The following is a 21863-nucleotide window of genomic DNA, read 5'->3' on the forward strand; positions in this document are numbered from 1 at the left end:
CACGCCCTTGAGGGCGGAGCCAGAAGTCCAGCACCTCCCAGGCTTTCGCCCCTTCCGGCGCGCCTTGACGTCACGTCCGGCGGCGGCGGCGGCGGCGGCGGAGACGGCTGCGTCTCCGTACGGCCGGCGGGGCACGTACGGCCCGGGCAGTTGGGCAGGGGGGCTGTGGAGACGACGAGGTCCAGGGTCGGTGGGGCCGACACCGGGACCCCAGACCCGGGTGAGGAGGCCGCGGGAGGGGGCGGTGGCGAGGGAGGGAAGGGCTGCGGGCCGCCGTGGACGCCTTCCGCCCGGTGGTCCGGGATGTGTGGGCGCGGCGTGGGTTCTGCTCCGCTGTCCGCACCCGCAGCTCTGCCCTGCCGCGGGTCTTCTCGCCGTGCAAGGCCGGCCAGCTCGTGCTGATCGTCCGTCCCTCTTCCCACACTGATTCCTTCCACCAGCACTTCCTCACGACCCTGTCCCCTGCCAAGCCGTTCTTCCGCTCACCCAGTGTGTGCCGCTCACCTGGCCCCCACCCCCGGGGAGGCGCTCGGTGCCCTCCTGGCTCAAGCTGGCACCCTCTCACCTTGCCCCAAGCCCTCGTTGAGATAAATGTGACTGAGTGGAGTCTCTTCCCCCAGTCCAGGGTCTTTCCCTTGCTGCTCCTGGGTAGGACTGGCCTGGATGTCACTTCTGCCTTCCTCTCCTCCAGACAGATCATGGACGGCTCCTTCATCCAGCACAGCGTGAGGGTCCTCCAGGAGCTCAACAAGCAGCGGGAAAAGGGCCAGTACTGCGACGCCACCCTGGACGTGGGGGGCCTGGTGTTCAAGGCACACTGGAGTGTCCTTGCCTGCTGCAGCCACTTCTTCCAGAGCCTCTATGGGGATGGCTCAGGGGGCAGTGTTGTTCTCCCTGCTGGCTTCGCTGAGATCTTTGGTCTCCTGTTGGACTTTTTCTATACTGGTCACCTTGCTCTCACCTCAGGAAACCGGGATCAGGTGCTCTTGGCAGCCAGGGAGTTGCGAGTGCCAGAGGCTGTGGAGCTGTGCCAGAGTTTCAAGCCCAAAACCCCAGTGGGGCAGGCACCGAGTGGCCAGAGTGGGCTGGGGAAACCTGTGTCCCTGAGTGTGAACAGCCACCTCAAGGAGCCAGCAGGCTTGGAGGAAGAGGAAGTTTCAAAGATGCTGGGTCAGGTCCCTAGGGACCAGGAGATCAGTGGCAGTCACAGCCCCGACAGGCCTCAGCTTGGTCTCCCTGCCCAGAGTGAGAGCCCATCCTTCCACCGTGGGAAACTCAAGCAGGCCTTGAAGCTCTGTCCCCCAGAGGACAAGGAGCCTGAGGATTGCAAAGTGCCCCCAAGGCCCTTTGAGGCTGAAGGTGTCCAGCTGCAGGGCGGGAATAATGAGGTACTGTGCCCAGGGTGCTGGGAATGGGGAGGTGGGAGTCAGGGGATAGAGATTGACACTTTTCTGGGATAATCTGGACCCCAAGATGGAATCTTTGTTATGTGGGTTTGGAATAGGTTTTTCTCCAAACCTAGGAATCTGACTGCATCCTGCAGTCTCAGGCTGAGCTTTCTGTGAATCCAGGATTGGCAGTTCCTTGGGGTTGGGTAGCTGGCCTCGTGGTTACTGGTGTTTCTTACGGGTGCTGAAATCCAGCCAAGCCTCAGCTCCCCACAGATAGAGCCACCGCCCTCCACATCCAAGATTCCGTTGTGGCGTGCCCTAGGACCCTGATGGGAATAATCACAGAGAAAGGGAATCATCTGGGGATGTGTGTGGGTTGGGTCTTGGGATGGAACTGGATGAAGCAGGATGCCCTATACATCTGTCCCCAGAACTCCTGCTAATAAATTTGGTGACCTCGCTTCCTGCTGCCTTTTCTGCTCTAGTGGGAAGTGGTGGTTCAAGTTGAGGACGACGGGGATGGTGATTACGTTTCAGAGACTGAGACGTTGCCAGCCAGGAGGAAATCAAACATGATCAGAAAGCCGTGTGCTGCTGAGCCAGCCCTGAGTGCAGGTGCCCTGGCAGCCGAGCCCGCTGAGAACAGAAAAGGTACAGCGGTGCCAGTTGAATGCCCCACATGTCATAAAAAGTTTCTCAGCAAATATTACCTAAAAGTGCACAACAGGTAACGGTCTGTTTTTCTATTTTCTTTTCCTGTCCGCTATTTCATTGGGGGAAGGGCCTGCATACCTTTCTTCTGGGCCATGTGGGGACTGGGGGCTTCATCACCGACTCATTGAGTGCCTGATATTGACTTGCCTCTCATCATCAGGGATGAGGCCTTGGGAGGGACCTGACCCTCTTCCTCCCTCTCCTACTTTGAGCCCTCTAAATGGGTTTCTGGACACCTTGTCAATAAGTTCCACCCAGTATGGACCTTGACCTCTAGCTGCTTTCTGGCAAGGGGATGGGAGAAACCCATAGCCCCGTGCTGTGGATGAGGCCCGACCTTGGGCAATGTGGGCTTTGGGCCAAGATGTCGGTCTTTAGGGTGGTGCCTCTTGTGATTTTGGGGAACCAGTAGCCTCAGGGTATCAGTGGAGCATAATGGACTATATGGTTAAGCCTGCATTATACGAAAAGGTAGTGAGATGCTGTATGAAGCTATGGTAATTTAAAGTCAAAGAAAAAATGAGTTCAGTTTCTCAGATGCTCAGTAGTTAGTTACAGGTGGGCCCTGGCTGTTGACAGACAAACATTTCTGTGGTCACAGTTTTCTTGACAGCACTGCCCCAGGTCCCTGCAAAGCCTCCAGAGGTGGCAACTAGGTGACATGCCTTCCAGACCTGCCATTTCATAGTCCAAGTCATCAGTCTGATTTCTTGCCAAGCCAGGTTGGGCTACATGCTTTTTCAGTGTGACGTTCTGGGAAGCCAGCAGTGGTTGATTGGAGTTGTTGCTGGGTGATGTTTGCTCACCGTGCTTTGGGGCAGCTGCGGCCAGGGGGGCCTGGGGAAGTGCCAGTGTGGGAGGCACCCTAGGATGGTCCACTTCTGTCTGATGCTCCTCTACCGTGAGACTGGGGTGTAGGCGCTGTCCCCTCCCTACATCGGGCTGCAGGCTGTTGGACTGGTCCTGAGAACTAGGAGGGGATGAGGACAGTCAATGGAGGGGCAGAGGGTGAGACAAATGACTGGTTTCTGAGAACTTGTAAGAGTGGTTCTGGTGCCGCTCGGGTGTTCTGAGGTCAAGGTTCATTTAGCTCATCCGTTCTGCCAGGTGCCTGACGAGACTGTTCTGGGTGCTTGGGGTACCTTAGCAAATAGAGCAGAGACTCAGGGAGCCTGCCTCTCAGCAGGGCCGTGCAGACGTTACTGACAGATGTCAGCTTTACAGTGGAAGATGGGAGCACCTCAGAAGAAGGGAGGGGGAGAGCCTCCCCTAGAGGTTGGGGAGTTCAGGGTGGGGTCGGGTTGCGGTTTTAAAGAAAGCAATTTTGGGCAGACTCAAAGGAGGTGAGGATTTTACCAAGTGAATGGCTGTAGGGTAGTGTTGTGGGTTGAAGAGGGCCAGAGCAGAGACTCTGGAGTGAGCCAGTGGGTTGGCAAACATCAGGGAGGCCAGCCCTGGGGAGCAAGGTCCTGAGGTAAGGGGCCGGCTGGCTATGCCTGTAGGTCCCTGACCTTTTCTCAGGGTGAAATGGGCAGTATTGCAGGGTTGGGACAAAGAGGCGAGGAGGCCTGACTATATGTAAGGACCCCTCTGGCTACTAAAGTTCACATCTGTTGGGAGGCAGGCGTGGAGTATGACACTAGGTAGGAGGCTCGGGCAGCAGTGCAAGGGATGGCCCGGCTGCACTGGGTGATAGCAGTGGAAGGCAAGGTCAAGTGGTCAGAGGCTGGCTATAGTTTTGATGGTAAAACCCACAGAAGTTCAGACAGACTGGGTGGCTTCTCCAGGGAGCCAGGACCCAGGGATTATTTCTGTTTTTGCAGAGATGTTGGCCAGCCGGGCCCGTGTGGCTCTGGGGAGGCCCCTCCAGATGGAGCTGTGCAGGCTCCCATAAGGAGGAGGGTTTCTGGGTGCACCTGTGCAGGATCATCAGCCAGTCCTGACCAAGCCATGCAGGAGCCATGGAAGGCCTTTGGGCTACTCTTCTCTCTGCTGCGGAGCCCAGCCTGCTGCTGGGGGAGCCAGAGTGGCACTGGGTGAGGGAGAGGTGGGCCCCACTCAGGCCCCACACCCTCTGTGGCTTTTCCTGGCAGGAAACACACTGGGGAGAAACCCTTTGAGTGTCCCAAATGTGGCAAGTGTTACTTTCGGAAAGAGAACCTCCTGGAGCATGAGGCCCGGAATTGCATGAACCGCTCGGAACAGGTACTTGTGGGTTGGCCCAGGACATTGTGGGCAGGGGCACGCTGGCCTTTGTCTTCCTGCCATCTGAGAGGGGAGACTGTCTTAGGACTATAAACCCAAGAGAGCTGGAGTGTCTTTGGAGACCAGAGTCTACTCCCTGGCATACAGGTGGGGACGTTGGTCCTGAGAGCAGAAGGGACCAGCTTAGGAAGGACTTTGTGGGAGGCATTTTGGACTTGCGTGCATGGGCCCCTGGACTCTGGAGAAAGGGTGCCTCGGTGGGGAGTGGCTGCTGAGAAAGGCCACCTGGTCACCTCCCCTCCCCACTGGCTGGCCCATATGACATGACCAGCTAAGCTCACCCTCCTCTTCCTAGGGGCCTGTTGCCAGGGTGGGGGCTGTGGGTGAGGTCTCTCAGCCCTTGCCCCCAGCCTGGCATGGTGGGTTTGCAGTGCTCAGCAATGGTCAGGGTCCGGGCAGGCAGGTCACGTGTTGCCCTCTCCCACCCTAGCGTCCCCCCCCTCGGGCAGACTCCTCCCAGCAGCAAGTGGAAGCCCGGGCAGAGGCTGCCGTCGCAGGCAGAGGCCCCCCCCTGATGCCGGCCCTGCTTGCCCCTCACACTGCCAGGTCTTCACGTGCTCCGTGTGCCAGGAGACCTTCCGCCGGAGGATGGAGCTGCGGGTCCACATGGTGTCCCACACGGGGGAGATGCCCTACAAGGTCAGGCTCAGCCTGTCCCCAGGGGCATAGGCAGAGGGGCAGCCCCAGGATCCCTCCTGCCAAGCCCTGTATGTGGGATGATGTTGGGCGCCTCTTCCTTGCTGGCCCAGCCTTTCCTTTCCACTTGGTGTCCCCTACTTTTGGGTGGGGCCACTTGCCCTTTCTGGGTCCTTGTGTCTTCCCCTGGAGGGGAGGCTTAGTGTCCTCGTATACATGGCAGCAGAGGCCCTCCCTGGAGCATCCTTCACACCAGGTCCTGGGGCCCTGCCCTTGGGTTCCTGCCGCTATGGTGTGGGTGGCCTAAAAGGTGACCTTGGGCCTGTTTTCCAGTGCTCCTCGTGCTCCCAGCAGTTCATGCAGAAGAAGGACCTGCAGAGCCACCTGATCAAACTACACGGAGCGCCCAAGCCCCATGCTGTAAGTGCTGCGCTGGGCTGGGCTGGTAGCTGGCAGCTGTGAGGCAGTGGTCGGAGCCAGGCAGGCCGTATTGTTTCTGCCATGCAGAGGACCAGGGGGCCCCCTCTGTGTCCTCACCCGGATCCTGCTCCGTCTACCCCACAGTGTCCCACCTGTGCCAAGTGCTTCCTGTCACGGACGGAACTGCAGCTGCACGAGGCTTTCAAGCACCGTGGGGAGAAGCTGTTCGTGTGTGAGGAGTGTGGGCACAGGGCCTCTAGCCGGAACGGCCTGCAGATGCACATCAAGGCCAAGCACAGGTGCGGCCTGGCCCGTCACTCCCCAGGCCCTGCTGCTGGCGGCTGGCCAGTGAGTGGGCCTGGAAGGCGGAGTCTGCCTGGGCCTGCCTGGGACAGGGCGTCCTCCAGCCTGGGTCCTGGACCTGTAGCCTCTGTGGCAGTGGCACGTGAGGGAGGAGGACGTTTGCCAGGCAGAGGGGCTGCGGGAGAGGACTGGAGGTTAAGGTGCTTGCAAGGGTCTTTGCGTCCTGCGACTTCTGGGATGGAGCTAGTGCCCCTTTCCTGGCACTGCCCCTGCCCTCCTGCCACACAGCCGCTTTCGGCTTGGGCCCAGCTGCCGCGTCGGCCCGTGTGCTTCTGCCTAGATGGTTTCCTAGGCTCTGGGGCCAGGCGTCCTCCCGCTGTCGCAGAGCAAAGGGAACTGCTTCCCTTGGTGATGGTTTCTGCTTGTGTCCCCTGCCCGGACAGGAACGAGCGGCCATATGTCTGTGAGTTCTGCAGCCATGCCTTCACCCAGAAGGCCAATCTTAACATGCACCTGCGCACGCACACAGGCGAGAAGCCCTTCCAGTGCCACCTCTGTGGCAAGACCTTCCGCACCCAAGGTGAGGCCCGCCCCTCTTCTCCTGGGCCTGGGGCCGAGGCCTGATGGCTGAGCCCTCGCCTTGTCCCCGCAGCCAGCCTGGACAAGCACAACCGCACCCACACCGGTGAGAGGCCCTTCAGCTGTGAGTTCTGTGAACAGCGCTTCACGGAGAAGGGGCCCCTGCTGAGGCACGTGGCCAGCCGCCACCAGGAGGGCCGGCCCCATTTCTGCCAAATCTGCGGGAAGACCTTCAAAGGTACCTGGGCTTCATCCCTCCTGCTTCCCTGGGTGTGCCCCATGGGGAGCAGAGGGTGAGCCGTGTCCCGGCTGACCGGAGCTGGAGCATCTCTGAGGGCAGAGGTCAGGTGTAGCGGTGGCTTTCATGTGCTCTTTCTTGGCGTGCAACTTTCTCACCAGAGACTCTTCTGTTCCCGAGTGTTAGACAGGAGCTCGGAGCTGCTACAAAGTGGGGGTGGGAGCTGCAGAGGGTCCTGTGGTAGGGTACCCCTGGAGCCGATGGGGCCTGTGCAGTGGTGGGGCCTGTACACCCCAGGACTGCTTCTCATCCCGGCACCATCTGCCCATGTCTGCCTCTCTTGATGCCGGGATCCCTTCCCTCCCACAGCCGTGGAGCAGCTGCGTGTGCATGTCAGAAGGCACAAGGGGGTCAGGAAGTTCGAGTGCACAGAGTGTGGCTACAAGTTCACCCGGCAGGTAGGCCTGGGGCCAGTGTCCCGCCTCCTGCCCCCTTGGGCCCCCTGCTCCCTCCCTGCCCAGCCCTGAGTCCCCTTGCCCCCTAGGCCCACCTCCGGAGGCACATGGAGATCCACGACCGAGTGGAGAACTACAATCCACGGCAGCGCAAGCTCCGGAACCTGGTCATTGAGGATGAGAAGATGGTGGTGGTAGCGCTGCAGCCACCCGCTGAGCTGGAGGTGGGCTCTGCTGAGGTCATTGTGGCATCTCTGGCTCAGGGCAGCCTGGCCTCCCAGCTCCCTGGCCAGAGACTCTGTGCAGAAGAGAGCTTGGGGAGCCCGGGCGTCATGGAGCCCTCACTCATCATCACAGCAGCCATCCCCGAGGACTGTGACACGTAGCCACCCTGCCACCAGAGCCCCCTTGGCCCCGACCCCCAATAAACTACGTGGTTTGGACTCCGTTGCTGTCTGGCAGTTGCTCCCCAGTAACCTGGTCTCCAGGGGGGTCCTGCTTTCCTATCCTGTGGTCTGGAAGACATGGTGCCTCGCCTGGCCATTTGTGCACCTCAAGGTGCTGCTCAGCCAGCATCTTCCCCACCTTGTCCAGAGACCACAGCAGAGCGAGATGCCCCAGTGCTCTCGATCTTTGGTCCCTGTCAGGGTTCTAGAATCAAACAGTGATTCTAGTGATGGACGCATCTTCCAGTGATGTCAGTGGCATTCCTGTTTGACAGTCATGATGCTCCCAGCTAGTGGGGGTAGAACTCTTCCCTAAGCCTCTGGAGTCAGAGCTGAGGGGCCAGGGTCCCTGATGACCTTGCTTGCTTGGCTCTGCCTCCCTAGCGTGCAGCAGGTGCCCCTGGGAGCCCAAGGGGAGGGCTTGTGGTTAAGCAAGCTCTGGACCCCGGCCGGCAGAGGACCACAGACCGGATCCTTGCCCTGGGGGGGTGGGTCCTAACTTGCTTTGCATGTCCGAGGGGCCTGGAATTCAGGCAAGGCCAAGCTTAGAATGACTGAAGGCCCTGCCGGTCCCTGAGTTCATTGGCCACAGGGACAGCAGGGCTGGGTGCCATATCACGGAGGAAGAGTGTGGGTGCTGGCACCCAGATTCCTTCTCAGCCTTATTTATAGTGCCGTGACCTAAGGCAAATGATTGCTACATTTCCTCATCTTTAATGGAATTAGTAACAGCACACACTTTGCAGACAAGGACTGAATGAGAGCCTGCTGCTGCATGGCAAAGCACCCAGGATTTCCCTGGGAGGGTGGGGGTCAGTGCTTGGCAATATGGTGCTCACCGGGGACCTGGGCCCCACTCCACATGCAGCCTCAAGCATGCTGGCTGGGTCCCAGGAACAGATGCTCCATCAGGCCGGAGTTGTGAGGCCTGTATATGACATCACTCTCAAGTCACACGGTGTCCCCTTTGCCAAGTTGTGTTGGTCCAGGCAGACCAATCTAGGTCCCCTTAGATTCAGGGGGAGGAGATGGGTGCCAAAGTCCGCACGCAGTTTACACTGCCCTACCCAGAGCATGGTGCTCAGTGCTTGGCACAGAGCAAACTCAACCAGGCAGTGACATCAGGCACTGCCTAAATCCTGTCAGTGGGACAGTCCTGAGACACCAGCCTCGTGCTGTGCCACATTCTTCCCAGTGCATGAGGACAACCGTCTGTTTTAGACCAGGACCCATCCATCTTTTACCCTATGGCCACTGGGGCACTTAAGAGGGCAAGACCATACTCAGGGACACCTGACACCCAGGCTATGCCCATCTCTGGCCTACTTCAGTCAAGTTACTAAAAAGATAAACTCTGGGGACGCCTGGGTGGCTCAGTGGTTGAGCATCTGTCTTTAGCCCAGGACATGATCCGAGTTCTGGGATCGAGTCCCGCATCGGGCTCTCTGCATGGAGCCTGCTTCTCCCTTTGCCTGTGTCTCTGCCTGTTTCTCATGAATAAATAAAATCTTAAAAACAAACAAACTCTGGCCTCAAAATGCTCCTTCCCTGCACAGGCACTGGCCCTTTCCCTGGTGAGGAACCTTCCTGAGCTTTGTGGCCCAAGGGACCCTCCTTTAAGGGCTCTCCCCCCACCCCAGGTCCAAGGTCTGCCCACTGCACATGGGCACCACTGCAGACGCCATCTTCAGGCACAGGGGAAGGCGAAGTGGGGGGCAGAGTCAGGGAGGCTGAATGGGCTCTGGAGCTAGGACTCAGGCACCTGTACTCCTCCTTGCACTACTTCCACCTTGTAATGATCTGCGACAAGAAAGGGCCTCAAGACTTTGCTCTGACAGTTGGCTGGAGTCCTGAGAACCCTGAATTCTGTCCCCTTCCCCCACTGGCATGGGAAGAGGCTTATGCTGCTCTACCCCTCTGCCCAAAGTTTCCAAGACAGCAGCCACAGGATAAAGACCAGGACACCAAGCGTATAGGAAATAGTTTTATTTTAAAAAGTGTATGTTGAAGGCATCCTAAAATCTTAAACAGGATTCCGGACACCTAGGCCTACAGGACAAATAAATAGGCAAATCTGCCCCACCCTCTGGGGTTGGAACTAGATGTTGGACACCAAAAAGGGCGTGTCCTTTAGTACATAAGTCTCTGAAATCATATAAATATAGAATACTTTATAGCAAATCGGCATTAAATACAAGTCACTGAATTTTCATAACTTAATTTGTCTTGTAGACTGAAAGTTCCATACATCCAACACACAGCCCCAGCCCCGGGCAACCCCTGACCCCAGGCAGTGTAGACATTCCTGCCAGGGGAAGCAGGGAGGGTCGATCCTCAGCTAGGGTCTGCAGGAACCCCCTGCAGCTGCCACCTCTGCTTCCCACCCCTGGTGTTCCAAACCCAAGATGGGGTCTGGGTGGAGGGGACCCATCTAACTCTAGAGTGAGTGCAGAGCACTTCCCTGGTGTACCCCAAAGCAGCCATCACCACCTGAGCAGCCACCAGACACTGAGGCAGTCAGTTATGTGCTAACTGGTCGTGTGCTAACTAGTCATAATGAAGTACCCAGAAGAGGAGGGTTGAACCAGGACACGGGGCCCCCTGCCATAGGGAGCTTCTACAGGGAAGGCCAAAGGCCCGAGTGGGCACCCGCCCTTAGCAGTGAATGGTGCCTGCTGGGATTTCCAGAAAGGGCGGTCTGTAGGACAAACAAGGTGTCTGCAGTGCCACGTTCCCAACAAAAGTGTTACAGGATACCTATCTCCCAGAAGTCACTGACTCTGGGAAATCCTTGACTGAGAGCCCAGTGCCACTGGAGGGATGTGGGGCCAGCTCCATTAGCCATATCACACATCCATCCTGCCTTCTTGGAGGTAGCCCATGCAATCAAGGCCTGCATTCCTCCTGTTGGGGGGCCCCTGCACATGACCTGTCAGCAGGTATCACAGCATCCACCTGCATGCATGACACAACTGGTGTCTCTCAGGGCTCATTGGTCCTCTGAAGCCCTGTCCTACCCGTCCCCCGCCAGGAGACAAGCCATTGTGCCTGGACAGCCTCCGCCTGCAGAGGAACCAGTCAGACCCTTCCCAGAACATGGACAACCTCCAGGGGGTTAGCCTACCGGGAAGGCACTAGAGCCAGAAAGAGGCGTCACCAGCCCCGGGATCGAGGGGTCAGACATCACTTGTGGGAGGAAGGGAAACACTCATACTGGGAGGGGTGAAGGCAAGGCTGGGGCACGAAGCAGCCCAAGCCCAAGGGATCCCACAGCCAGGCTGCCACCACCACCCTGCCTTTCAACAGTGCTGGGCACAGCGGGTGTGCAGAGGTGATCTAATGAGTGATGACAGAGGGGGTGGGAAGGGCTGAATGTGAGCAGGAGCCGCTCAGCCAGGGGCTCTGCAGCAAGATGATGCCTCCCCACCAGGGCGTGAGGCGGGGACCCCAGCCAACAGTTCCTGAGACCATGAGACTTCCTTCCCAGAACCCATGACCCCTGGCCAGCAAAGGCATTTAAGTGCTACTTGTGAAGTGATGGTGCTAGGACTCCTTTCTTCCATTAAGAACACATCTCCATGTTAGGTCACTGGGAAAGACAACTCAATGAACACTTGTTTCCCATCTTTCTAAAGAGGGAAATGCAAACACCATTCCTCTTTGGAAGAAAGACAAATCCAACAGGTAACTTGGGGACTTTAAGGTGACCAGACCGCTCACTCCCCAGAGAAATCCAGGGACCCTGAGCTGTGGAGTTTTCCGGGAGCTCCTCCTGCCACCCTTGCAGAGAAGCCCCAGGCCCCAGAGGAGTGTGGGGTGTCATGCTGCCATGCATAGACCTGTAGCTGTGGCACCGTGAGACAGTGAAGAATCAGAACGGACTGTTTCTCGCTGCTTCCCTCCCCACCTCCCTCTCTTCTACGGAGAGGCCAACTGCCTCTCAAACGCTGCAACCAGCTCCGGAGGCCGCCTTGCCCAGGGCTTCCTTTGGAAGCAGCAGGATTCTCTGCTCCCACGGGGGTGCGAGGGCACCTGAGGCCATCTGCCTGGGGCCTCCCAGTAAAGTAAGTGGCTAGAGCCTGGCACCCGCAGGCTTTTGCCCTCTCCCGCATCCACCTGGGAGGACAGTTCCGGAGAGGTCTCCAAGTCAGGCAGCACCATGCCAGCTGGTGGGGTGGGAGGATGGGGACACCCAGCATCTGGCTCAGCTCAGGTTCACTGGAGATAGGATTCACTCAGCACACCTCTCAGGGTCCCCCCAAGGCCACACCCCCATCCAGTCCCACCACCTGCACTGCTAGGTAACCCACCCCTGTGAAGGGTGTTCTGGTGCAGCACCCCAGCAGGCAGAGGAGCCAGGCAGGCAGACCCATTCCATCACGGGGAGCTGGCCCACTGGGATGTCCAGCATCGGATGTGGAGTTTGGAAACTCCTACAGCCACTGTTGGCCTGGTTCCTGCAGGCCTGGACCACTCTCAGTCATGGGACGATGTGTACCCCACAAGGGGCCCTCCTCTCTGAGGTGGGAACAAGCAGGCATAGGTAGCGGCAGCACGAGGTGCCACCTGCTGGAGCAAGACCCGTGCTGGCAGGGAGGCGGCTCTTCCTGGGCTAAGGGAGGGGCGTTTGCGACCGGCTTTGGCCCCACCAGCTGGGAATCAGGCTCTCAATGCAGAGAGGCTCTCCTGGGGTCAGATCCTGGGGCTCACTCAGCAGCGTGAGAGCCTGTGCTCCACCTGGTGAGCCCAACTTGTCCTTGTGCACAAATAAGGGGCTCCCTACCCCCCGCAGACGCACTGTTACCCGCACCAAGGCCCTTCCTCGGGCCAGGCCGGGGCTAGTGCAGCTCGTCTGGGTTCTGTGGCAGCCGGGGCCGGGCCACATCCATGTCACTGCTGCTGCCGTCCAGCTCAAAGCCACGCCCACCCGAGGGCATCTGGGGCATGAACTGGCGAAAGATGCTGACGCTGCCGTGCCAGAAGGTGGGCTCTGGGAGCCGTCCCACCACGCTCCATGCCCGAGTCTCTGGGTCATAGGCCTCCACCACATCAGAGAGTTCAAAGGTATTGTCGTAACCACCTGAGACGTACAGCTTCCCTCCAAGGACGGCCAGGCTGCCCCCCACGTGTACCTGTGGGCCAAGGTGGGGACAGGCAAGTGGGGGGCTGGCAGCCGGGGCAGGGCGAAAACCCTCCCCATCTCTCTCCATAGAGAGCGTGCCGGGACCCTCAGGGAAAGCCTCGGCACTTCCCAGACCAACACCCTTCCTATACCCCAGCTCAGAAAACAACAGAGCCCACCCTGGTCCCCAAGGTGACTGGGTGGCTGCTAAAGCAGCAAGTCTCCCTGTGAGCAGCATCAGCCAGGAGGCAGACTCTCTGCTCTCTCCGACATCACAGATGGAAAAACAGCCTTGTGTGGCTGACGGGAGGCAGAGCTAGGACTTGACTCGAAGTCTGGGTTCTGAACCACAAAACTGACTATCCCATCTTCCCCAAATTTTGCTATAATAATGGGGGGTGGGGACAAAGTTACACTTCCTAAAAGTAAAGACGTTAAACTGTAATGTAAATTGTGACAACTGCCACAATTTCCATGCAGAGGTTTGGAAATTTTAAGAACAAGTGGGTATACACAACTATCTAGGACTAAGGAGCTTTCCCGGCTCTATCACAGCGTCAGGCTCAGCACCTGTCTTCTTGACAAGTAGAAAGGAGAGACCCTGATAAGATAGCAACAGTGTCCTATTTAGAGCACACAACAGGCACTTAATAAATGTATTCCCAGGGTCATTCCTGTCTGACCTCATGCCCTCTGTCATCCTCTTGTTCGCTCTGCTCCAGCCACATTGGGCTGTGGGGTTTGGTTCTTTGACCACCCTAGTGCACATTCCACCCCAGGGCCCTTGCATTTGCTGTCCTTCTATGGAACACTCTTCCCCACATGCTCTTTTGCGGGTACCCAAAGAATACTGGTCCACATGGATAAACTCACGCTCAATTGTCTAACTCTGGGGCTTACTATTTCCCAAATACTTCATGAACACTTGGGCCCGGAAACAGGACCAGCCTGTGCTTCCAATGCCAACATGTTCGTATATTTACCTGATTCATAGATGGGATCTTGTCCCATTCATTCTTCGTGGGGTTATACACGTCCACCTCCGCAGAATCGTCCCTGTGGGTAGGAGGAGAGGACGGAACATGTCAGAGCCAGGAGGAAGCATCCCTGAGTGTGAGGAGCTGGGGAGCGAGAGCCACACAGGACCCTCTCCCTCTGGAAACTTCTCCAATGCCATCTGGTAGTCCATGAGACCCTGTCCCTGGTTTGCAGGGGCCATTTAAGGCCCTCATACCTAAGGCCAGAACCAGACTCTTGCTTTTCCAGCCTGAAGATCACACCTTTAGGTGCTTTAACCCTTCCCCACTGCTCTACACCCCTGCAGCTGCTCTGTCCTCACTGCAGCCTCGCTGGCTGGCTGAGATCTGAGCTTATCACAGCTCTTACTGCCAGTCTCCTCTCAGTCTTCTGACCTGAGCTTGTTTTCCTTCCATGGCTGGCCAGGCCAGGCCAGACCTCCTGCCCCACAGCACACCACCATGTGCCCTGACTACTCCTTGGCCAATGCCCTCCCCTCTGCTGGCAGCCCTCCAATCTCCCCATTCTCTGCTGTGTCCTGGGTGCCCCCAGCAGGATAGCCACAGCCATAGGAAAGAAGTACCAGTGCTGCCCTTCCCTTTGGGGTCAGGATCCTTTGACCCTGTTTAACATACTCTCGATCCCTGCAAAAAAGACTCAAAAGCACAGCCTCAAAAAGCAGAGACACTAACCCTAAATAATAGGAGTCAGGGGTCAGCAGAAGGGCCAGTTGGCAAATGCTCCAGGCTCTGAAGAGCAGACTCTGTAGCAACTCCCCAATGCTGCCTGCCGTTGTAGCCATTGTCGCGCAAAAGCAGCCACTAAGGGGCTGGCTGCATTCCAAAAAAGCCTTATTTATGGACACAGAAATTTGAATTTCGTGTAACTTTTCATAACACAAAATACTGCTCCTGCTTTTTTTTCCTTCCAACCATTTCAAGATGTAAAAACCATTAAGTTTCTGGCCCATGTGACTAGGACAATTAGTACCAGAGGCCACCGGACTGCTGTTCCCTAGCAGATGTATAAACTGCAGCTGGAAGTGCCAGGCTGGACAGTGCTCCCAGTGCCTCCTCCTGCGGGATTGGGCACTCCAGCCCCAGAGCCTCAAACAGGGACCCAGACGGAACACTGGAGAAAGGAGTGGCCCAGGATAGCAGCAGCTGAGTGGCTGAGGACTCCATCCAGCACTGGGTACCCCTGAAAGAGCAGCTCGTGGACAGGAGCTGCCCTGAGAGGCAGCATTCTAAGCCGGGCCTCATGAAGCTTATTAGACACCAGAGCACATGAAACTGGGAAGCTCTGGAACAAACACTCAAGGGCATCAGAACCAGATTCTGGGCCTTGCCTGCACGGCCCCCAGAGAGGACAATCAGGCTTCCTTTCCCCACAGCTCACTCTTTCCACCTGCCTGCCCCCCAGCCTCCTGTGGCTTAAGTGAACCCCTAGAAAGGCTAACTGTGGTCATAGGGTACCCCCTAATGCTTCCACCTGGGGGGTGCCTTTAGTAACTGACAGGAAACTCAGACATGAAGAAGCAAGGGCCACATCCTGCTCTAGGGTCACAGGGCAGGGAGGACATTCTCAAAGGCACTGAAGCTGGAAGGCTCCCAAAGGGCTGAAGCCAAGGTCCTGGCACTCTGAGAAGTATTTATAGCCGTCTCCACCCCCTCTTTGAAGACCTCTACCTTGACTTGGGGGAGGGAGCTGGGTGAAGGGTCAGATAAGGTTTTATAACAGGACCAGGAGCTGGTGGAGATTCCAGAGCTTTCTCAGAGAACTCTGTAGGTGCCTGACATACAATGATGCATGGCAAACGGTGCCATCCCTGTTCTGGACGTGCTCACCAAGAAAGCCTGGGAAGGAGCCTCGGGTCTGGGGGAGCAGAAAAAGGTCAGTGCAGCTTAGAACATGACACAAGGGGTACAGCTGAGAAGCCAAGTACATACTTCCTCTGAGACTCCCAACTCAAAGTTCTAGTCTAAAAGGGGACAGTTCATACCTTACCATTCTCTCCTGGCCCTCAGCTTCAAACAGGCTCTAGGCCAAGGAGGGAGGAGCAGGGATACAGACACACAGACACAGAGGCTAGGCACAGCAGGGAGGAGCCCCTGGATGCCCAATGGCCCACAAGGAGGGGGCCTTTGGCTGTGGCAAGTCATCAAGACCCACTGGCCATCCATCTCTGCCTCATGTTTCCAAGGACATAGCCAAGGCCGAGAGAGGCCATGATACAGCGACATCACACTAGGACCTGGGTTGGATATCCTTGATTCAAACCCTGTGCCATCACGTAAGTCCCCTACCTCCCCCCCGCCCCAGCCCCTGTAAGCTTCTGTTGCCGTCTATGAAGTAGCAATGACAGTGGTGCTCATTTCACTATATAGTCACAGAGATCAACTCCGAAAATGCCCAGTAGACAGGCCACACAGAGCTCAGAACCCTAACTTGTGCTACTGTCATCATCATCATTTCCCCCAGGTAGCTTTGGGGCCTGCTCCATACCAGCTCCCTCCCGGGTCCAGAGTGGCCGTGGGATCCTGAGAGAATAGCATTCACTCAATAGAACCCTGAGCCGTCCCTGTGCCAGATCAGGTGGGAAGGGAACAGACAGGACCTATAAACACGAAACAAATGTCCAAGTGTTGTTTTAAAAAGAGGAGATGGAACTGATCCCCCAACCTGGCTCTTACACCTGGTAGCAGAGTGTGGACAGTCTGCTAGATGAGCAAAGGGTCCCTCTGACATGGCAATACCTCCCCAAAGACTCAAACGTCCAAAAAGCTCTCCTCTAGTCTTTTTAAGATTCAAAATCTCCAGACACCTGGGTGGTTCAGTCAGTCAAGTGTCTGGCTTCAGTTCAGGTCATGATCTTGGGGTCCTGGGATCAAGCCCCATATTAGGCTCCCTACTCGGCAGGGTCTGCTTCTCCCTCTGCCCCTCCCCTGACTTGTCCTCTAAGTAAATAAATAAAATCTTAAAAAAAAAATTATTTATTCATGAGACACAGAGAAAAAGGGAGACACAGACAGTGGGAGAAGCAGGCTATTCACAGGGAGCCTGATGCGGAACTTAATCCCCAGACTCCGGATCAGGCCCTGAGCTGAAGGCAGATGCTCAATTGCTGAGCTACCCAGGCATCCCATAAATAAAATCTTAAAAAAAGAAAGAAAGAAAAGAAAGAAAGAAAAGAAAGAAAAAGAAAGAAAGAAAGAAAGAAAGAAAGAAAAGAAAAAGAGAGGAAGAAAAGAAAGAAAAGAAAAGAAAAGAAAAGAAAAGAAAAGAAAAGAAAAGAAAAGAAAAGAAAGAAAGAAAAGAAAGAAAAGAAAGAAAGATAGATTTGCAGTCCCTTAGGTAGGACATGTTCCTTTATCATAAATGCCATGTGAGAACAACCAGGGCTTAGAATGGGATCCTCCAGGTGGAAGAGCAGGCAAAGCAACACATTTTATTTAGCGTCTAGAGATCTCAGAAAGTTCTCTAAAAGAACTTAACTCCAATCAATCAAACAAGGGATCTAACTTCATCAGTTAGGATCCCTCGACTAAGAAAACCCACAGAAACTGTTCTAAGTTGGGGTAGAAGAAAGGCTCCAGGATACAAAGACCTCGCCTGGGATCCCAGCTCAGCCTGCTTCCTCATCTATGAAATGGGGAGCACAGTGATGATGTGCCTCAGCACAGGGCTTAGTAAGACAGACTCAGAGTGGCATTGGCCTCTGGGGACTCACCTGATGAAGTACATAAGTCCGTTCAGAGTCACTGTCTTGGGGGCGAAGGACCAAGGCGGGAGCTGGCCACAGTCCACCAGTGACCACAGGTCTGTGTCCGGGTGGTAACACTGCATCACCATGGTCTCCTTGCCTGCCAGGGACCCGATGGCATAGAGGCGGCCACGGCAGGCCGTGGTGGAGCAATTGTCCATGGGGTAGGTCATGGGCTGCAGGGCCTCCCAGGAGTCTGTGGTATGGTCGTAGCGCTCCGTGCTGTCTGCAGCCACTACGTACAGCAGCCCATCCAGCACGGAGGAGCTGTGGTACTCGCGGGCTTTCAGCATGGGCGCCACCTCTGTCCACTCGTTCACACTGGAATTGTACCTCCACACGCAGTCATAGAGCCGGGAGCCGTCAGACCCACCTGCCAGGACATGCATCGGACAAGTCAGCCCGTGCTGACTAAGGGTGAGTCACCCACCCATGCCTCGATGAACTTCCCCAAGGGAGTCTCCCAGGGCAGGAAGACATCTCACTTCGTGTGTTTCAACGTAAACACACGTCCTCTCTCACCAAAGCCCCGGCTGGGGGCTCCATACTGTGGCTAAAGCGGTGTGTGTGCTGCCCACCACCCAGGAGCACAACAGAGCCTCACGTCAGAAGAACCCGGCTGCATCTGTGTAGGGCAAGCAAAGCCTGTGGAGCTGCGATTCTAAGTCAATGGCAATCTCGGTCTAGACCCACATACGCTGTCAAACACCTTAACTGAACCAGAGCCTTGTCTTTCAGAGCCAAAACTTCTGGGGAGCCATAAAGCAAATGGGTAGGGTGCACAGGGACTTGTTCAAGAACTTCTAGTCTTCTAGAAGTCAAACAAGCCAATGCCAGGACAAGCTGAGAGGAAATCTACTCCACTGCACACAAGAGCCCAACACAAAAAGGAATCATGGGGGTCTATTTTTTTTATCTAGGTGGTTACTGACATGTGCTTAGTTTGGTAAACTACATGAAGTGGTACAACTACAATGCTCACTCTAGGTTTCTTTAAGAAAAGACCTAACCGGGCAGGCCAGGTGGCTCAGCAATTAGCATTGCCTTCAGCCCAGGGCGTGATCCTGGAGAACTGGGATCAGGTCCCACATCAGGCTCCCCGCATGGGGCCTGCTTCTCCCTCTGCCAGTGTCTCTGCCATTCTCTGTGTCTCTCGTGAATAAATAAATAAAATCTTTAAATAAAAAATAAAAAAGAAGACTTAACCATCTCTCTCATCAGTAGTGCTGGCTATCTTAAATTAAACCAGGTCTACCCAACACATTAGAATTCCCATAGCGTGAAGGGACCCCAAGAATCCTGGGGGGGGGGGTGTCTATCCCCTACTATTCCCAAAGCTGGCGCCACAGGGCAGAGCTCGCATGACATTCTGACATTCTATCTGTCTCGTAGCTTTGAGCTTTTTAAAAGACAAGGCTCTTACAAAGTGCACTCTGCCTGCTTTCTTCCTTGTAAAGGATAACTGTTCTAGGCAGCTGAAGCCGGCTTCCTCGCCCCCATGAAAATCCCTACAGGCAGCTGTATGCAATGACCCAGGCACCTGTCTAAACCCAAAGGATTAGCTGCTCAGCTGAGACATTTATGGAAGGGCTGTGCAAAGTTGGGGCGAGTCTAACCAGTTCTGGGAGGGAGTTCACTGGCCAGACATTCATGTGTTGAGAGGATGCAGTTTGCAAACACAGGGCCAACCTCAACCTTAAGAGACCGATTCTAGCATATTCCAGCAAAGGCTGAAACAGCAGCAGGCCAAAGAGGAGCGGGGCATGTCCTTAGGCCAGGATTCCTCCACTGGTCAACCAGAGATGTGGGGGGTGGGAATGCCTGCGATCAGAGCTGGGTTTCTCCTGAATGTGGGGCACTGGCCCCAGCCTGGGTTCACTGACTGCGGACAGCCTTTCCACAGGCCCAGCACGGGCTGAGTCGGTTGTTTCCTTATATAGCTGTCACAGAGATGGCCCCTCCTCACCCCAGGGAAGGAGGTAGCCCCATGTCTGAACCGGGATTTATCTTTTATGAAAAATGTGGGAGATGCCCAGGACCAGAGTAGGCTGGGACCCGCCCAGCATGACTCGGCAGTGTTTTGGGGTTTGGGCCAAGTAACTGGAAGAAAACCTCTTAGCATGTGACCATGTTTACAGTCGTTCGGCAGAGAGCTGCCTAAACACCATGTGACCCCCAGCGCACAGGCTAGGTGCAAGCCTGGGGGAGCCCTGTCACTGGTGACAAAGTGAGTGCGTCAGGGGGCCCTGTGTGGCTCAGCTGGGAGGGAGAAATCCCCAGGGCCGGGAACGGATGTCTCACTGAGCGCCAGCCCCTGCCTGTCCCTGGATTCCTCAGGAAGAAAAAGAAAGCACCCATTGTGCGGGGTGAATGCCCCTACATCCTCGAACCAAATGGCGGTGGGGGCACCTCCTGGGCAAGGAGTAGGCTCATCTATCAAACAGGCTGGCCCTTCGCCCCCGGGGAACAAAGGGACCACGAGCAGCTGTTTGTCCCCGCTCACACAACGGTCTTCCAGATGGAAAGCGCCAGCTCTAGAAGTGTACCCACGGGCGGGCTGGGGGCAGGGGATGGGGGAGGGAAGGGGCCGCTCGCACGCTGGGGCGCTCCTGAGAATCACAGGTTCCTCCTCTGCCAGGGGCGCAGGAGGCTAGCCCAGGGCCCTCCCGGGGGCCCCCGTCCCCTCACCCGTCACGTAGATGTCGTTTCCCAGAGCCACGATGCTGTAGCCCCCGCCCAGGTGGTCGGGGAACTCCGCCAGGTAGCGCCACTGGCCCGTCTGCGGGTTGTAGCAGTCGACGGTGACCAGCTCGTCGCAGTCCTGGTCGCAGCCGCCCACGAGCACGAGGATCTCGGCGAGGCCGGTGGAGGGGCGCGGGCGCATGCGGGGGCAGGGCCCGCGGTCGTGGCGGTCGTAGCGCGCCGCCTGGAAGTCCCGCGCCTCGCGCAGCAGGCGCAGGCAGGGCGGGCAGCGCGCCACCAGCGGCTCGGCCTCGACGTGCGCCAGCAGGTAAAAGCGGCGCACGAAGGGCAGGCGCACGGCCTCGAGCAGCTGCGGCCAGTGCGCGGCGCGGCGCGGCGGGTCGGCGCGCACCCAGCGCAGCGCCAGCTGGTAGGCGGCCTCCTCCTTGGGCACGCACAGCCCGTCGTCGCGCAGGTAGCGCAGCAGGCGCGCCAGCGGCAAGCGCTCCAGCTGCTCGGGGCCCAGCTCGCCCACGTGGCGCAGGATGAAGCGCTGTGCCGCGCTCGCCAGCCCCGCGCAGCTGAAGGCCTCGGCGAAGTCCTGCATGTCCAGGCAGTTGGCCAGGTCGAGCTGCTGCTGCAGGAAGGCGCCGCACGCCTCCTTCACCGCCGGGAACTGCAGCAGGTCGGCGGCCCGCAGCAGTGGCTCGGCGTTGTCGCCGCTCACCGCCACGCGGCCCGTGTAGCTGAAGTCGAGCAGCAGCTGCAGCATGTCGGGCGGCACGCCGTGCAGGCGCACCCGCTCGGCGCGGCTCTCGCGCAGCTGGCCCGCGAACATGGCGCGGAAGTAGGGGCTGGCGGCCGCCAGCACGGCGCGATGCGCGGGGAAGTCGCGCCCGCCCGCCGCCTCCAGCGTCACGTCCAGGAACTTGCGCTCGGCGCGCAGCTGGCTCAGGCCGCGCAGCAGGCTCAGCGCGTGCGCGGGGTCCGAGAAGGGCAGCACGGCCAGGGGCGCCGGCCGCTCCATGGCGCGGTCGCTGCGAGAGCTCAGGGGCGCCGCGGCCGGGGCCAGCGGGAGGAACGCCGCGCGCCCCGCGCCGCCGCTATAAGTACCGCCCGGCGCGGCGCGGCCTCGGGGCGGGCCCGGGAGGGGCGGGGCGGCGCGGGGCCCGCCCACTTAACCCCTCCGGGCCCGCCGCCGCGGCCGCCGCCGCCGCCGCCCCGCGCCCCAGGCTGAGTCACCGCCCAGCCGCCCCGCGCCCGCGCCGGCCTGGGGCTGCCGGCGGGCCCCCGCCCGAGCCGGGCTCTCCGGGCGCCGCGCGTCCTCTCCGTGCAGGGCCGGGGGCCTCCGGGGCCCTCCCGCGACTCCCCGGGCCTGGCTGCGCGGCGGAGGCCGGCGGGGCGAGCTCGGCGCGCGGAGCCCGAGCCACCCCGCTTCGCGCCAGCCTTCCCCACCGCGTCGGCCCCGGAGCCCCTGGGCGGCTCGCTGCGAGGCCCTCTTCTTGTTTTGCCCTGAATTCCGCTCGTTCGCAGGGTTGCTAGTGAGCCTTATCGCCGGGCAGATTTCAAAGGATGGGATTTTTACAAATGAGGACCACAGCTTGAAGGAGTATGAGCTTCTTAGGTGACGTCTCTTCTTGGCACATTTATAAGGGACACGGGGCCAGATGCCAGGAATCCGCTCCACTCTGCTCCTGCAGGAGTTTCAGACTTGACTAAACTCAGTCATTAACTTTCGTCAGCGGACCAGGCGCAGGGTTAGTTGCCGATTCATAGAGACTCAGACTCCAGGGCTGCCTGGAGAACGGGGCAGGCCTGCTCGGCTTTGCCCC

At 57.8% G+C, this 21863-nt stretch overlaps 2 protein-coding genes across 3 annotated transcripts; one reads left to right on the plus strand and one right to left on the minus strand.

The window, feature by feature from the left end:
• The first annotated feature begins 83 nt into the window (after positions 1–83).
• On the plus strand, positions 84–7444 carry ZBTB48 (zinc finger and BTB domain containing 48). Of its 2 annotated transcripts, none has more exons than XM_041772613.1 (11): positions 84–220; positions 692–1388; positions 1877–2118; positions 4199–4310; positions 4917–5009; positions 5340–5426; positions 5571–5725; positions 6173–6309; positions 6382–6546; positions 6916–7004; positions 7091–7444. In XM_041772613.1, the coding sequence occupies exons 2-11, from the start codon at positions 699–701 to the stop codon at positions 7385–7387; spliced, it is 2067 nt and encodes a 688-aa protein (XP_041628547.1). In that variant the 5' UTR covers positions 84–220; positions 692–698; the 3' UTR covers positions 7388–7444. The 2 variants fall into 2 exon arrangements, with proteins under 2 accessions (XP_041628547.1, XP_041628548.1); XM_041772614.1 differs by having other exon boundaries at positions 696–1388.
• A 1974-nt stretch (positions 7445–9418) lies between these two features.
• On the minus strand, positions 9419–21169 carry KLHL21 (kelch like family member 21). Its single transcript, XM_041771404.1, has 4 exons — positions 20038–21169; positions 17317–17722; positions 13553–13625; positions 9419–12579 (listed from the first exon to the last, which is right to left on the minus strand). The coding sequence occupies exons 1-4, from the start codon at positions 21056–21058 to the stop codon at positions 12286–12288; spliced, it is 1794 nt and encodes a 597-aa protein (XP_041627338.1). The 5' UTR covers positions 21059–21169; the 3' UTR covers positions 9419–12285.
• Positions 21170–21863: the final 694 nt, after the last annotated feature.

This window comes from Vulpes lagopus, chromosome 10 (genome assembly GCF_018345385.1).
Source record: "Vulpes lagopus strain Blue_001 chromosome 10, ASM1834538v1, whole genome shotgun sequence".
Lineage (NCBI taxonomy): Eukaryota > Metazoa > Chordata > Mammalia > Carnivora > Canidae > Vulpes > Vulpes lagopus.